The following is a 17031-nucleotide window of genomic DNA, read 5'->3' as shown; positions in this document are numbered from 1 at the left end:
CTGTTCCTATTCTTTCCAAACTCCCCAATACTATGGTAATGTCCTCACAGTCTGAGAGCCTGAGAGGTAATTAAAGATGCTTCATGCATGTGGAAAGGGATGAATGCTGAGTTGGTGGATAAATGAGCAAATAAATGGACAGTTCTGGATGGCAAGGAAGCTGTTTCCTCCCCACATTCATGTATGATTTTATAAAAATGAGCTTGATTTAAGTTATTGCTTAGTTATTAAAACTATGTATTTCAAAATCAATAACCATGTTCTAGGTCAGGACACAACCATCCATTCCTGTCTCTTTCATAACCTGAAAACAAACGGACTACAATTTTCCTTCCCTTACTATCGACAACCCTGTTTTGAAGGCCTCCTATTTTGTTTCAGAGACATGAAGTACATGGGAATGGGATCTTTTCCAACAAAGAAGTGTCCGCTGCTGGCACAAAGTGTAAAAAGAAAGATTCAGGACTTCTAAAACATCTCTTTTCTATATCTTATTTTATTTTTTTAAAGATTTTATTTATTTGACAGAGAGAGACACAGAGAGTGAGGGAACACAAGCAGGGAGTGGGAGAGGGAGAAGCAGGCTTCCTGCCGAGCAGGGAGCCCGATGCAGGGCTCGATCCCAGGACCCGGGGACCATGACCTGAGCCGAAGGCAGATGCTTAACGACTGAGCCACCCAGGTGCCCCTCTATATTTTAGTTTAAGCTTGAAGCATTACTGTATTGGCAGGATTGAAAGGGTAAGATGAAGAGGAGGCAAGGAACAAAGAGGGCACAGTGATGGGAAGTTGGAAAAAAGAACCCAGAAGAGTCAGAGAAAATAATGACTTCATGAGGATTCTGTTTTTCTACCAGCAACACTCACTGATGACAGATTGTGTCACTCTCCTTTAAACTTGCAAGGGTCCAGCATATGAACCTAATCAAGAAAACAGTGACCACAAATTAGAGCTGCTGTTCACCAAGAATGCTTCTATTAAGAGTGGCTCAGCCTGGGGCACCTGGACGGCGCAGTAGGTTGAGCGTCCAACTCTTGGTTTCAGCTCAGGTTGTGATCCCAACAATCCTGAGACAATGAGATCATGAGATCATAGAACTGAGCTGGGGTTGGGCTCCATGCTATGCACGGAGTCTGCTTTCTCTCTCTTTCTCCCCCGCACCTGCACACTTTCTCTAAAATAAATAAATAGGGGCGCCTGGGTGGCTCAGTTGGTTAAGCGACTGCCTTCGGCCCAGGTCATGATCCCGGAGTCCCGGGATCGAGTCCCGCATCGGGCTCCCTGCTCAGCAGGGAGTCTGCTTCTCCCTCTGACCCTCCTCCCTCTCATGCTCTGTGTCTCTCATTCTCTCTCTCGCAAATAAATAAAATCTTTAAAAAAAAAAAAAAAAATTAAAAAAAAAAAATAAAATAAATAAATAAATCTTAAAAAAAAAAAAAAAGAAGAGCAGCTCAGCCTCTCTGTATAGGGACTGTCACATAAGGCAAGACTTACAGACAGCACCAGTGGTGTTTCTTTTTTATTTCTATTGAGGGATATGAGAATGTGTCCTAGTGCAAAATACCTTGAAAATGTTTAATTCGAAACTTGGCAGTGAAAGAATTACAGATGAATAATTTATACCACAAAGAGTAAAAACATAAAGCAAAGTGTACAACAGAACCTTGCTATAAGTAAATATGTAAAAATTTATACCATACATGAGAGAATGGGGCTGTAATAATGGACCTTAGTCATAAACCATATTTAAGGCTCCACGCCTCCTATCTCCCCACCTGTGGCGCTGATCTACAAGAAATGCCATACTATGGACCTGGGTTCACACCAGCCCTACTGTCTGAGGTGGCTTTCTTCAAGAAGTTGTCAGAAAAGGGACTGAAACCCCTTTGTTGAGCCACCAAGCCCATCCTAAGTAGTCTCCAAAAAACCCACCTAAAAAAATCTAGAGGAAAGACTCTGATTTGGGCAAGACCAGCTGTGGCAGGAAGTGGCCCAAGCTCAGTGGAAAGAAGGCTAGTTGTGGAGTCAAAAGAGAAAACAATGGAAATTCATCAAAGGCCTGTGATACCAGCACTTACCGATCCCATCTCATTTAATTAAAACACCCTCTGCAGGGCACCTGGGTGGCTCAGTCAATTAAGAGTCTGCCCTCAGCTCGGGTCATGGTTTCAGGGTCCTGGGATTGAGCCCCACATCAGGCTCTCTGCTCGGCAGGGAGTCTGCTTCTCCCTCTCCCTTTGCCTGTGCTAATAAATAAAATCTTTAAAAATAAATAAAATAAAACACCCTCTGCAGTAGATAACTTACACTTCTGTTTTACAGATCAGAAAGACTGTGAGGTTCCACCAACCATCAGGAAACAGCAAATGGTTAGAGCTTAGGTCTACATGTTTCTGGGCCTTCCTCCCCATTCTGAGACCTGGCTCTGGGGAGCTGCTACTCAGCAGCTGTGTGATTCTGACAGGAGGGTCCTGTGACCTTCCCAAGCCTCAGTTTACCCATCTTTTAAAACAAATACAACAATGCTGGCCTACTCTGCAGGGAGGCTGTGAGAATCAAATGCAACAATATTATGTGAAGGACTTTAATTAGCTGCAAAAGCGTCATATAAAAATGCAAGAGGTTACTACTGGTACTTGTATTTTTGTTTTTTCTTTTCTTTTTTTTTTTTTAAGATTTTATTTATTTATTTGACAGAGAGAGACACAGCGAGAGAGGGAACACAAGCAGGGGGAGTGGGAGAGGGAGAAGCAGGCTTGCTGCCGAGCAGGGAACCCGATGTGGAGCTCGATCCCAGGACCCCGAGATTACGACCTGAGCCGAAGGCAGACGCTTAACGACTGAGCCACCCAGGCACCCCTATTTTATTTTTCTGATACATTTATTTTTAAGAGACATTTACATTTTTAGAGTTCCAAGAGAGCTGGTAAAATTCCAGTTTCCAGCAGTGGTTGGAGCAATTGCTATATTGACACTCAACATATTTTTTTTTTTTAGATTTTTAAAAAAAATTTTAAGTAATCTCTATACCCAACATGGGACTTAAACTCACGACCCTGAGATGAAGAGTCACATGCTTCACTGACTGAGCCAGCGAGGTGCCCCTTTCTCAACGTATTTTGGACCAAGTTCTTCATTCCACCATTTCCTGATGAAAAGTTTTAATTTCACTATTTTGCCAAAAGGGATTTTTGTTTGTATTCTGTAAAAATTCATACCCAAATGATAATAGAGTTCAATGAGAAAAACAGGATTACAGGCTACCTTTAACTTTTTCAGGAATAACTCTCTTTCCTAAATCAAGAGTTAACTGGGGTAGATCTGGAAGAGAAATATCCAAACCTAAAAAACAGGATACTTAACACCTACAAGAGCCTAGATACTTAATACCTAGAGCCTCAGCCTGGAGAGCGGATCTCAAACTTCAGTGTGGCAAAAATAATTCCCTGGGTAGCATGTCAAAGTCCAGATTACTGGACCTGGACTCTTGTGATTCCAGTCCAGTAGCTCCTGGTGAGACTCAAGAATCTACACCATTAGCTTGCATCCTGGGTATGATCTTCATCCCAAACTTTGAGAAATTCTGGCTAGAAGATCAGAAGTCACTTGCAAAGTTTAACTGGTGTGTACTGAAGTATCTGACCAAAGGCAGCAATTTTAATAATAAAAATTATGATTATGATAAAGCCAACATTTATTGAATTTACTGAGCATCATTTCATTTAATCCTGGTACATACTATTATCTCCATTTTTAAAGAAACTGAGGCTTAAGTAGGTCAAGGACATACAGCTGGTTAGTAGGGAAACTAAGATTTGAACTCAGACAGCCCTACTAACAAAGTGCACCTATTTTATACCACAGAGCTTCTCCACCACTCAGAAATGCTGGCATTGATGGCCAGCAACCACATCAGTGCTAGTTTCCTAGGAATTTACCATCTGTGAGTGTTCTTTCCTCTCCAACCCACCTGAGCCCCCCACCCCACCTCAGCTTTACTACTAACATTCTAAATGAAGGCAACATCCCAAATTGTCATTTTGTCCCCCGACTGGCAGCTGTAGGAGAAACATAGATAACATTCAGTTTATATAGCAACATGTGGCAATTTGTAGTTATGCCCTTTTGCCAATTAAACCTACAGTATTCCTTCTGATTGCCATGGCAATGATGTATCACATGAACGTGTCACCAAGCCAACTGGAAAGTGATTTCCAACCTTGGATGCTCTTTGATCTTAATTATTATAGGGAAGCTTAAGATGAGAAAAACGAACCAAGAGAAAAACAAATACACTGGCATCTTAATCATCAAACTAAAATTTCCCCCTAAAAATACAAACACTACTTTTCTGCATTTTGTGACTGCTGTAAGGTCTTATTATGCCTTTGTCATCCACAAATTAAAACAAAGCACCAAATAAGAGTAAATATTAAAACCCTGACAGATATATAATAATATTGGTTTGTATCATTTAAGTATTTCATGTACTTTAGAAAGCTTAATATGCATAGCATTGATATATTTCATATTATTAATATGATTAATTATTGATTATAATTGATTATATTATAATTATGATACATTAACATCATTTATACCTGATTACATATTGTTATTATGGTAACTCTATAAAAACTAGGCTCCTGCTCAGATATATAGGTATGTAATTCTGTCTCCCTCTTCCCCCTTATTTTTTTGAATTTTTTTTTAAGATTTTTATTTATTTATTTGAGAGAAAGAGAGCACGAGCAGAGGGAGAGGCAGAGGGAGAGGAAGAAGCAGATTCCCCACTGAGCACAGAGAATGATGGGGCTTTATCCCAGGACCCTGAGATCATGATCTGAGCCAAAATCAAGAGCTGGCCGCTTAACCGACTGAGCCACCCAGGCACCCCTCTGCCCACCCCCCGTCTTGTTTTTAATGGGAAAATCCTACTTGATGATATTTCACTAGACGAAAAAACTGTTCTAGAAATGAGCCACTTTAAAGTTCAAGGATGACATGATTACATGTACATTACACTATTCTTTAGATTTTACATTTTTAGAAAATAATTTTAGAAGTGGCTTTTTAAATTTATAAAGTTCAGTAGCCTGTCAAATATTAAGCACCCATTCAGAAATACTTTGAAACATATCGCTGCAAAAGATATACCTGTTTATATAATGACAAACATGAATCTTTTTTAGGGCAAGTGGCAACTTCAAAAAGACAAAAAATGTTGACTTGATTGTTAAAATAAAAAGCTACTTTAGGGGCGCCAGGGTAGCTCAGTCAGTTAGGTGCCCAACTCTTTTTTTTTTTTTTTTAAGATTTTATTTATTTATTTGACAGAGAGAGCGAGAGAGCACAAGTAGCGGGGAACAGTAGAGGGAGAGGGAGAAGCAGGCTCCCCGTTGAGCAGGGAGCCTGATAATGGGGCTTGATCCAGGGACCCTGGGATCATGACCTGAACCGAAGGCAGACACTTAACCATCTGAGCCACCTGGGCGCCCCAAGGGCCCAACTCCTGATTTCCACTCAGGTCATGATCTCAAGGTCATGAGATAGAGCCTCAGGTCCGGGGCTCAGTGCAGAGTCTGCTTGAGATTCTCTCTCCCTCTGCCCTTCCCCTGGCTCATATTCTCTCTCTCTCTAAATAAATAAAATCTTAAAAAAAAAAAAAAAAAAGCTTTCACATTCTGGCTCATGACCTGCATTTTATGACTTAATATTTCTTTTTTTTAAAGATTTAATTAATTAATTAATTATTTGAGAGCACATGCACATCCATTGCATGCATGAGTGGGGGTGGGGGGTAGAAGAGAGGGAGAAGCAGACACCCCTCACTGAGCAGGGAGCCTGTCTCGGGGCTCAATGCCAGGACCCTGAGATCATGACCTGGGCGGAAAGCAGACACTTAACCGACTGAGCCACCCAGGCACCTCTGACTTAGTATTTCTGCAAGAAATCTTTTTCTCTTTAGTTCTTCGCCTGCAAAAGGAAAACTAAACAAACAGAAAACACCTTAGAAGAACTAAACATAAGCTAGCACAAGGATGACTAACAGAAAGCATATTAATTCTCTTTACAACATCCCATGTGGGATGCTGCTGAACAAATATCCCCCCCCAGGGTTGCTAATACTTAAGGTATATACTGATGGTATAGCAAATGTCCTTGTAACAAAAGGTTAACTTCATTAGAAAAATATTTTTAAAAGCACAAATGATATATCATATTTTCAAATTATCTTTCCAACTGTAATTGCAATTTCTGTGACTCAAGTTCTAGGGCTTCTCTGTCAGAAAAAATTGAGAACTCAGTGGGGTATGGAAACCTATATTCTCTGTAACGTAAAAACTGTGGACCATTTAACAAATGAAGGTGGGATAACTGGATGTCCATATGCAAAAAAAGGAAAAAAATAATAACCTAGACCTTTACCTCACATTGTACACAAAAATTAACCAAAAATGGAGCATATGCCATTTAAGAAACAAAACAAATGAGGAAAGGAAAAAAGAGAGATAGAGGCAAATCAAAAAACAGACTCTTAACTATAGAGAACAAACCGATGGTGACCAGAGGGGAGGTGGGTGGGGGATGAGGGAAATAGGTGAAGGGGACTAAGAGTACACTTATCATGATTAGCACTGAGTAATGTACAGAATTGCTGAATCATTATATTGCACACCTGAAACTAATATAACACTGTAAGTTAACTATACTGGAATTAAAATAAAAAACATAATTAAAAAAAAAAGGAGCATATATCTAAGTGTAAGAGCTAAAACTAACATTTCCAGAAGACAGGAGAAAATCTTGGCGATTTTTGTCAATACAGAGATTTCTACTTTTCAAAAGACCCAATCAAGAAAATAAAAAGACCACCCAGAGACTGTGAGAAAACATTTGCAAGTCATATATCTGATAAAGGACTTGTATCTAGAATGTATAAAGAAATCCTACGGCTCAATAAAACTAAAAATGCAGTGACAGTATGAGCAGAAGATCTGAATAGACACTTCACCAAATAAGATAAAAGAATGGCTAATAAACAAGATGATCAACAGCATTAGTCATTAGGGAAATGCTAATTAAAATCAAAGTGAGATACCACTACATACCCACTTGAAGGGCTAGAATCCAGAATAGTGATGATACCAAGTCCTGGCAAGGACACAGAGAAACTGGCACCCTAATACATTGCTGGTGGGAATCTACAATGGGACAACTGTTTTAGAAAACAGTGTGGCAGTTCCTCAAATGGTTAAACATAGAATCACAAATGACCCAGAAACTCACCTCCTACTTATCTACCCAAGAGAATGGAAACATATGTCCACACAAGACTTGTACATAAATATTGATAGCAGCATTATTCATAACAGCCCCAGAGGGGGAACAACTCTAATGTCTAACAACTGATGAATGGATAAACAAAATGTGAGATATCCATACAACTGATTATTATTCAGCCTTAGAAAAGAAATTAAGTGAGGGGTGCCTGGGTGGCTCAGTTGGTTAAGCATGTGCCTTCTGCTCAGTTCACGATCCCAGGTTCCTGGGGTCAAGCCCCAAATCAGGCTCCCTGCTCAGCGGGGAGCCTGCTCCTCCCTCTCCCTCTGCCCCTTCCCCTGCTGGTGTGCTCTCTCTCTCCTCTCTCTCTTAAATAAATAAATAAAATCTTTAAAAAAAGAAATTCAGTGCTGATATACACTACAACATGAATCAGTGTTGAAAACAATATACCAGGTGAAAGAAGCCAAAAACAAAAGACCATATTATATGATTCTATTTCAATGACATATCCAGAAAAGTATAATCTATAGACACAAAAAGTAGATCAGGCAACAGGGATGGAACAGGGAGTGACTGCAAATGGATGTGAGGTCTCCCTCAGGAATGATGGAAATGTTCTAAAACTAGACAGTGGTGATGGCCACACAACTCTAAAAAATTTACTACAAATCACTGAATTGCTCACTTAAAAAAAAAATACTGAGACAGAATGCAAATCAGTAGTGGCCTGGGTTTTTACAGGAGCAGGAATTGCCTGCACAGGGCACAGGGAAACTTTCTGGCGTAATGGAAGTGTTCTATAACTTGACTGTTGTGGGGGCTGCACAACTCTATAAATTTCCTAAAAATTACCAAACTGTATATTCACAACTGGTGAGTTGCATGTTATGCAAACTATACCTCAATAAAACTCCTAAAAAGCCTTGGGCAGACTCTCTAGGGTCACTACATTTTCTTCTATAAATGCAACCTCCTATTTCTGGTTCTAGGGATGGTCCTGTGAAATAGCTGTGGATCATTTCTAACCTCCAGAAGAATTGTTGATGTCTCCAAATAGCTATTTGAGGAACACAAAGAGTCATACCTACGTAATCTGCAGAGAGTCAAAACTAGGTAATGTATCTATATCTCTGATTAAATCACACCAAAAAGAGCGCCTTGGAGCTATCGTTATGTGTTAAGTACCCATCATCCTCATCAAACTCCAAAATTTGTAATTCATGTTGAAATTGGGCCTGAATTTAGTCCCTGCTCACCTACTGCATTACTCCAGTACTGAAATTGGAGGGAAGTTTTACTTTCGTGACACTGTACCTTGTGGTGCCACAAAATACCCTTTTTATGAGTCGGGAACAACAACGCAAGTAGAGGTTCTCAGGTGGGGGCCACCCCAGTGGGTGGTGGGCAAGCTAAAATCAGCACTTGCAGAGACTGGAGGACACCATGAGTGGTGGGCCAGGCCAAGTTGAAACCCTGCGTGGTTTTTAAAAACAATTTGTATTCTACAAAATCTCCCAGTCAAGCACTCCAGTTGCTTTAACTTTATAAGATTGGGTTGTACAATGGCTTCCAACAATTTTGAAGCTACAGTCCCTGAGGAAGAAAATGATAAAATCCTAAAACACTGGAGTGTTCAAGTAAACAGAGGCTCAGAAAAGGAAAGGGATTTCGCTTCGCACTAGGAGCCAGCATGTTAGTGGAAGGGCTAGGATAATAACCTGAATTCAGCTCCAGTCCATTGTTTTCATGGCTTGTTTGATTACTGATTCCAACACAAGAATATCCTCCTGATGGCCCCATCATCTTTGACTTTTCTCTCCCCCAGAACATTCAAATGCTAATTAAAAATAAACTGTGAAATCATTTTGAAGTGTAACCTCTCCTCTCTGTTTTCATGGTTTTAATACAGATCTCATTACCTCTGAACTAGACTATTGAGGAATGCTCTCTCCCAGGACCGCCCCCATCCCAATCCTCTCTATGTAGCTGGTCCCCTTCTGTGGTCCCTGGTAAACACCTCTCTGGCTTTCTCCTGCCTGCAGGGTAAAGTCCAAGCTCCAAGCAAGGCCCTTTTTAACTCTGTACAGATCTAACTTTCCAATCTTATCTCCCACTCCTCCACCCAACCACCTTGTACAAAAGTTATGGTGAGCAACGTGCAGTTCCCTTAGCACCACAGATCAGCATCTTTGTGGACACTTACTATATGCAAAGCTCAGTGCTGAGCTCTCTACCTGCATCATCTCATTTTATCTTCACAACAACTCCATGTGATAGGCAGGTACTCTAGCTACTCCCAGTTTACAGGGGAGGAAAATAAGGCTTAGATAACTCTTCCGGCTGACTCCCTATGTCGACAGTACCTCCTCCCTCCCCCATGCTCTTCCAGTTGGCCTGGAAGACCCTGCCGCTCCTCCTCAACTGCTGCCCCCGGCATCCCCCATCCTGATCTTCTTCAAGACCCCACACACTTCTCTTTCCCCAGTTATGCAACTCTTCACCCAGGGTTAATAATTTGGTCTTTGGTGCTTTCATGGTACTTTGTACATCCCTCAGCAGAAACACCACACTACATCATAATTATTTGTATACATTCCAATCTACCAATTAGAATGTGGATCTATAAGAACAAGAAGAGCCTTTTTTCTTCAACTCTTTCTTTTCCTTATATCTGGCATATATATCAGGTAGGTAAATACCGAATGACAAGGTACATTAGTCTTTATAATGTGTTGTTTCATTCACTCCTTTTCCTTCCTTCCTTATATATTCTATTTCCATCCCCACATTTCAGAGCCTTATTACCTCTGAGCTCTCTCTGGCAATAAATTCCTGATAGCTTTCCCCCGGTCACCTTTCTTTCCAATTCTCTTCTATACCAATGGTGGATTAACTTCCCCAAAACGCAGTTCTGTGCTTGGCTCTTTGCTATTCAAAAACATCCTTGACTCCATGGTGCTTACCAAGTAACGTATAGATAGAGATTATTTACTCTAAATTCAAGAGTGTGCATGATCTGGGCTTAATGATTTCATCTTAACTTGGATCATTCCCCTACACCAAACCAAATTATGTTACTTCCTATTCTCTCAAATCACATAAAATCTCTGCATATGTGACCACTGAAACTATATGTAGACATCTCGCCTTCTTCAAATCAGATTCCTTCCTTGATTTGATACATGGGTAAAAACTAAAACTCTTCTGAAATCCCACAGCATATGGTTTTACCTCTTTTGTGAGATTTAATCTATTCTGCACAGTTCTAATAAGATTTAGATACATCTTAGCTCATTTATAATGTCCTTGACATCCTTAGAGAGCTACATCTAATTTGAGTGTCTTATACCTGGTAGGTGCTCAACAAATTTGCTTTGGTGCAATACTGAATGAACATATAAATTTTAGGTCATGCTAGAACCTAACTCATCCTTTAAAAAAAAATGTGAAGTCAAACTAACTGTTTGAAGATCTTCACAGTCCTCCCTAAGACTATAATGCAGTCAAAAAACACTTTTGGAAAAGTCTGATCTTAATTCACCCCTGTTTCAAGAAGTCAGGTCAATCTAGGATGGAAAAATCATCTAAGTGGATAGTAATCATCGCACACTGAGAGCCAGTGTTAAGCATTTTAACAGGCATAAATTTAACAGGCATAAATCCCCTGGTTCCTACAACAAATATCCAAGGCAAGATGAAGCTATCCCACATTCTGCCCTTGAGAAGACTGGGGCCAGGAGAAGCTCAGCAGTTCACTCAATGGAAGGCATCTTTAGAACGGCAGAGCCAGGATTCCAACCAAACTAAAAAAAATAATAATAATAAAATAAAATAAAAATCTACTGAAAGACTAAAGCTCCCTCTCAAGGAGTTACAATGGATTTTCATCATTTAAAAGAGTTCCAGGGCATCTGGGTGTCTCAGTTAAGTGTCCCGACTCTGGATTTCAGCTCAGGTCATGATCTCGGGGTCATGGGATTGAGCCCCAAGTGGGGCTCCGTGCTCAGCTCGGAGTCTGCTTGAGGTTCTCTCGCCCTCCCTCTGCTCCTCCACCAACTGGTATGTGAGTGTGCACACCCTCCTGCTCTTGCTCTCGAAAAAAATAAATACAATCTTTAAAACTAAATACATAGGGGCGCCTGGGTGGCTCAGTCAGTTAAGCATCTGTCAGGGTCCTGGGATCGAGCCCCGCGTCAGGCTCAGCGGGGAGCCTGCTTCTCCCTCTGCCTCTGCAGCTCCCCCTGCTTGTGCTCACTCTCTCAGATAAATAAATAAAATCTTTAAAAATAAAAATAAGTAAAAGAGCTTCACCTACAGCATATTTCAACATTACCACAAATTTCTGAATCTATACTGCATGACTAAGGACAGGGTCCCTTTCCTAGTGACCTAATTCACCCAATGGAGCTATTCTAGGACTTGGTAGGAAAACCAGCAAGAACACTCTAAATTCGTGTGCTTCTACCTTTATCAGGGGACAGGGGGCACTGTCCCCAGTATAAATACTCAGTTGCATTTTTAAACTAAAACAATTTTAGGTCCTTCAACTGATCATTACTCTTACAAAAAAACTGACCACTAGGTGGCAGAAGTATAAAGTTAACAAGGTGATTTTTCTACAATGCTTCGTAAAGGAAGAGTAGGGGAATATCTCCCACCCTTTTTCCACAGCAATACAAAATCCTGTTAAACTGTTAATAGATCTTCAAAGATTATTTTGTCACTTTGAGAGTGTCATGTTATAAATAAATGGTTCTAAATTTAAAAATTATTCCTCCTTACTGAAAACTGCATTATAATACTTATTTTAAATATCATAATATATATAGATTTCAACTTTTTTTATACTCAACACTAATCATAACGTCAACTAGCTTTAAAGATAGAAGTAGAACCATACTGTCAATGAATTAAGTACAGAATAATACACTGTACGCTAGAATATATTGAGACTGAAATACAATTTTGTGTAATGCTATATAAGATAGACAAAAACTGCTTTATAAATCATAAAGGTTGGAGTTCCTGCATTTTGTAAGGTGTTATTCTGTTTATTTGTTTCATTATGCTTGCATTTTGTTTCTATATGTCAAAATAAAAGAGAAGGTTTCAGGGTGTATTTTACCATATATATATATATATATATATATATGACAAATAACATATATATATTTTACTTCTCTGCAAGTAACACTGAAGATGACCAATATGTAAAATGCAAGTTGGGCAAAATCATCATTATATTTTTCTTCACGACATTTACTTTAAAAGCACAAGAGGAAGCTTGATATGCTTGATAAGAATTTTGAGGAAATAAATGCAACTTCAAAATGTGATAAACATCTTGAGGCAAATTTGTGGAATTATCTGCACACATGTGTGCACTCCTGATGACTTGTGCCCTGCTTTCTATCTTTGGTGATCCCTTGTGGGTAGAAATTAAATTATATATGATTAATTTATATATAACTACATATAATTAAATTACACTTGGCAAACATACGGGTAAAGCTATATAATGATCAAAATAATTCTGAAAAGTAAGTTAGAAACTATCTCTTGCATATGTTCACTTAATATGCACTCAGGAAGAAAATATTTTAATGATTCTTTACTAATTTTATTAAGCAGAAAATAAAATCTCCATGTTTCGTATAAAGAACCTCTAGACCTATGCAAATCTTTTATTATGGAGCAGGGGGGTGGGGGTGGTTCTAAACCATCAGTGGGGCAGGTTGGGTGTTGGGTAGAAGGAATTATGCTTCATCTTATCATCCACAGGCTATCCTGGCTTCCAAGTTTGCAAAAGCTGTTGTGTAATCATTCATCTACAGGCATTAGAACAAAACCAAGGTCCTCTCCAGGGATCAGTGGGAAGGAACAGCTGCTAGGGGATTATTTTCTATGGCAAGCACCAATTTATACCTGTAAAACAGTCTAGAAATGTATGTGAAGAATAGTTGGCAATATATACACATGAATGCATTTCCTCATCTTTCAGCTCTGTAATGTACTGAATGCATTTAGAAATAAGTGAAAATTATACAGTAAGGGAAAGTTGTCTGGATGCTTGACAGGATATGAAAAGAACATTGCTCCTGTAGACTTGACAGTTATTAGTTGATCTGATTCATGAGATGCTTATGTTCTACTCTAAAAATAACTGCAATAACAGTCATAAAAATTTCTTTGAACCATCATCACTCATGGGTTGACAGGTATTAAACTGCAGGTTTCTAATTCATTCCTAGAAAATAAAAGATTTAGAACACATAATGGTGTCTTAACACAAAGAATCTCATTTATACGTAGTCTGTTGGAAAGGACACAGCAACAATTTAAAATATTAAGAAAACTATGGGTAATAAAAAAATGTTTCAAAAAACAAAATTTTGAGAGCCCCTATTAAATAGCTGCATACAGTGGAAGAGAGGTCTCTATCAACATTTTCCCCCCAGAATCTAGCATGTGGTTGGTCCTCAGTTAAGTATCTTTTGAATGAATGGTGGGGCAAGTGCCATCTCAAGGAATTTGGTAGAGTAGCAGTTCCTTTCAAAAGAGATAAAGATGACAGCAGCTTGACAAGAATAATCATGATGGCAGTCCAATCAGCACAGGGCCGCCTGCCTCTCTGGCAGGTGAAGCAAAAAGGGTAAATGCCAGGGGAAACACCCCAGCCTACGGGCAACCTCCAGGAGAGATGAAAGGTCAGTGCTGGGACAGGCACCCCTTCCGCAGCAGGTTACCTACCAGAGGTCCCTGCTCTGCCCTTACCTCCTCCCTCCTTTCCTCTGGACCCGACGCCAGGTGGGGGCTCAGCTGAGGGTGGCTGCTGACGCCGTTCTCACTGCCTTTGTCACACGCGGCTTGCACAGAATCCTGGGAGGTCACAGGCCCCTCTGCCCTTTCTTCACTGTCCACTGAACTGAGGGACAGCGCACTGAGGCTGCTGGGACACGTGGCATTTTCCGCGCCTGGGCTCTGAGGGCTAGGGGGCTTGGGTGTGGTAGGCCTTGCGGGGGTGAGCGGCTGCTCGGGTTCGAAAGTAAACTGGCTGCCAGCTTGGCGTTCGTCGGAGTCCTGGGCAACCGGACTCGCTGAGGAGCTGCCAGTGCAAGGACAGGCACTTCCGGGCGCCCCGCAGCCTGTGGCTTCCATTGGAAAGACGGCCGTGTCCACGTCCACCTGGGGGCTCGGAGCCCCAGCCGGGCCGCACCCCGAGCCGGCGTGCGCACCTGTGCACCTCCTCCACTCGCGCTCAGCGCTGGTGGACACGCGGCGGGAGTAGGCGTCGTGCAGCCGGCTGTGCACCTGCAGCCTCTGGCTCGCCTCGCCGGGCGAGGGCGCCCCGCTCCTGGGGCTCTCTCTCCTCCAGGCCGCGTCGGTGGCGCTGCTCACAAACCTCAGGACTCTGTCAAAGTCCTTGGCCCGCAGTGGGCTCTTCCAGCGTTTCGTTCTCCTCTCGGACCCACCGAACTTTTCCGAGTCGGCAGATGAACTGCTTAGCGTCCGTCGGGGCGCTGGCTTTTCAGGCGCCCCCTTGAGGTCCGTGAGATTTGAAGTGGACTTCCGTTTGAAGGAGCTCTTCTTCAGAAAGTTCAAGTTATCCGTGCTCTTGCTTTTCCTGTAGATGATGCTATTGTTCTCGGAGTCCTTCACTAGGATCTCACACGCGGTGGGCTCCTGGGTGACAGAGGCCAGCGGCCGAACGTGGTTCTGGGACCCTTGATGCTTCTCGTAATCCAGGAGGCTGATGCGGCCCAGTCCATAGGCGCGGCGGATGCTGCGGGACCGATGGGTGCTCCTCTGGAAGGCGTCGTCGGCCTCCTCGGGGTCGGAGCAGTCCGACGCGCCCCCTGGCCCTGCCTTCGGGGCGTCACTTGCTGGTCCCGAGGAGGGGTACCTGCTGGTTTGCATTCCGACTGCAGCACCGTTTGGGATGGGTTTCCCTGGATCACGTTCCGGGGGGTCTTCCTTTGCCGCATCTGACCCCTCTCGGTTCTGAATTCCTTGAAGGACGGAGGACTTCAGTTTTTTGAAAGATCCCATTTTCCGAAAGGAGGCAAGGGCATTCCAGGTGGAGGAATTTCCCATCAGGACCATGGAGCGGGGCCTCTCCGGGTTGGTGCTGGTCCTCTTCCTACTCACGGAGAAGAGGCGCATGAGCTTGGCAGGGCTGAGTCTGGCCTCCTGGGCTTCCACCTCCCCGCAGTAGCTGCTGCTGCAGCCTCCATTCTGACATGCTGGGTAAGTCACCATTTTGGGGTCTTTGGGATCAGAGACAGAACATGGGATAGCGGCAAGTCGCCCATGGCCGTTCTGGGCTGTTGTCATGTTCTCGGGGCTGGGAGCCCGTGGCCACAAGGCAGCTGGGTTCAAACCCACATGCACATCCGTGTCCACAGGCCCCAGACGCGTATCTTCATCTCCGAGGCTGCTGCCAGCCTGGCTTTCACACCTACGGTGCACATCAGGCTCCTCAGTTGTGGCCACTGCCTACAACAGAAAACAAAGCAGGGATTTAGTTATTTTCCCCCACAGAATAACCTCTATGAACAGTGGCTTGTTATTCTGTTTAAGAATTCTGAATACAAAAGAAGCATGCCTTGTGACAGGGCTGATCAGTTCAAAACTATTTTAAATTAAAAATTTACCTTTCCTAATTCATTTCACAATGAATTAAAGGGAAGAATGCAAATACACATTCCTTAAAAAAAAAAAAAAGATAATTATGCGTTGTGCATTCAATGTAAATTCTCAAATCCAGTGAAAGTTAAGTAAAACTTTTGAAAAATTGCTGGAATGCAAAGGCCAAGGCATCATTCAACACTGGGTCTTCTCTTTATTTGAAATAGAAGAAATTTTTAATTATCAAATTAAAAAAGACAGCAACAACTATTTCAAAATGTGTCAGAGTGAAATATCAAACTATATTAAATTTAACACAGCTAATAGGCAGATTGAGTGCTTAGTATATGCAAGCACGAGTACAAGGAGCTGCAGTAGAGACCAAGATGCTCTCCGTTGCCTGTCTACAAAATACCCGAAACTCTACTGAGAGACAAAGTGCTACAGGGACACATGAGTGGAAGGGACAAACTGAAGCTGTATGAGGTCTGGCTTTGTGAATGAAACCGCATTAGTGAGGGGCCTCTGTCAACAGGATTCTTACTGGCTGGGGAATGGAGAAAGATCAGGATAATACTTAAATATTAGAAATTCAGACACAAAAACTCAAATTAAACAAATGTTGCACCTTCTTCTTTCCTCCTCCATGCCTGGAAGCCCACCACACACCTGCAGTCCATGCTCTCTACCCCCAGTGAAGATGTTGCTCTCCTTACCCTTTGGCCTTCAGGCCAAGACCTGCTCAGCCTGGGAGGGCCAGCTTAAATGTCAGTCACCCTGTTCTCAATGAATGATTAGTCAATGAAGGAAGATAGGAAGGAGTGTGATAATAACTCATAAAGGACTACCACTCACTAAGTGTTTATTACTACATGTCAGGCCCCTGTGCTAAGTGTTTTAAAAACAACATGCCACTGAGTACTCATACAAACCTGCAAGATCAATAACTTTCATTTTATAGATAATCAAATGGACACTTGGGCAGGGGGTGCTGGGGGTTCCTGCAGCTCTCCCTGCTAAAGCTTATGCTCCTCTCCACTACTTCAAACTAATGAACAAAGAAGAGAGGCAGAGCTGGGATATGAACCCCAGGGGTGTGACACCAAGTTCAGTGCC

General features: G+C 42.0%; 1 protein-coding gene across 2 annotated transcripts in view; it reads right to left on the bottom strand.

Annotated features, from left to right (window-relative positions):
• SPATA13 (spermatogenesis associated 13) overlaps positions 1 to 15881 on the bottom strand; it is a 78615-nt gene extending 62734 nt beyond the window's left edge. Inside the window, exon 1 of one of the 2 annotated variants that reach the window (XM_044913218.1) lies at positions 14056 to 15881. In XM_044913218.1, the coding sequence (XP_044769153.1) occupies positions 14056 to 15621 (1566 nt within the window). In that variant the 5' untranslated portion in view covers positions 15622 to 15881. The remainder of the gene's footprint in view (positions 1 to 14055) is intronic. The other variant, XM_021678233.1, reaches the window with a different exon arrangement.
• Between the last annotated feature and the right edge of the window lie 1150 nt (positions 15882 to 17031).

The sequence above is a fragment of the Neomonachus schauinslandi genome, chromosome 3 (genome assembly GCF_002201575.2).
Source record: "Neomonachus schauinslandi chromosome 3, ASM220157v2, whole genome shotgun sequence".
Lineage (NCBI taxonomy): Eukaryota > Metazoa > Chordata > Mammalia > Carnivora > Phocidae > Neomonachus > Neomonachus schauinslandi.
Note: the sequence above shows the minus strand (reverse complement) of the source record. Positions and strands in the feature narration are given on the sequence as shown.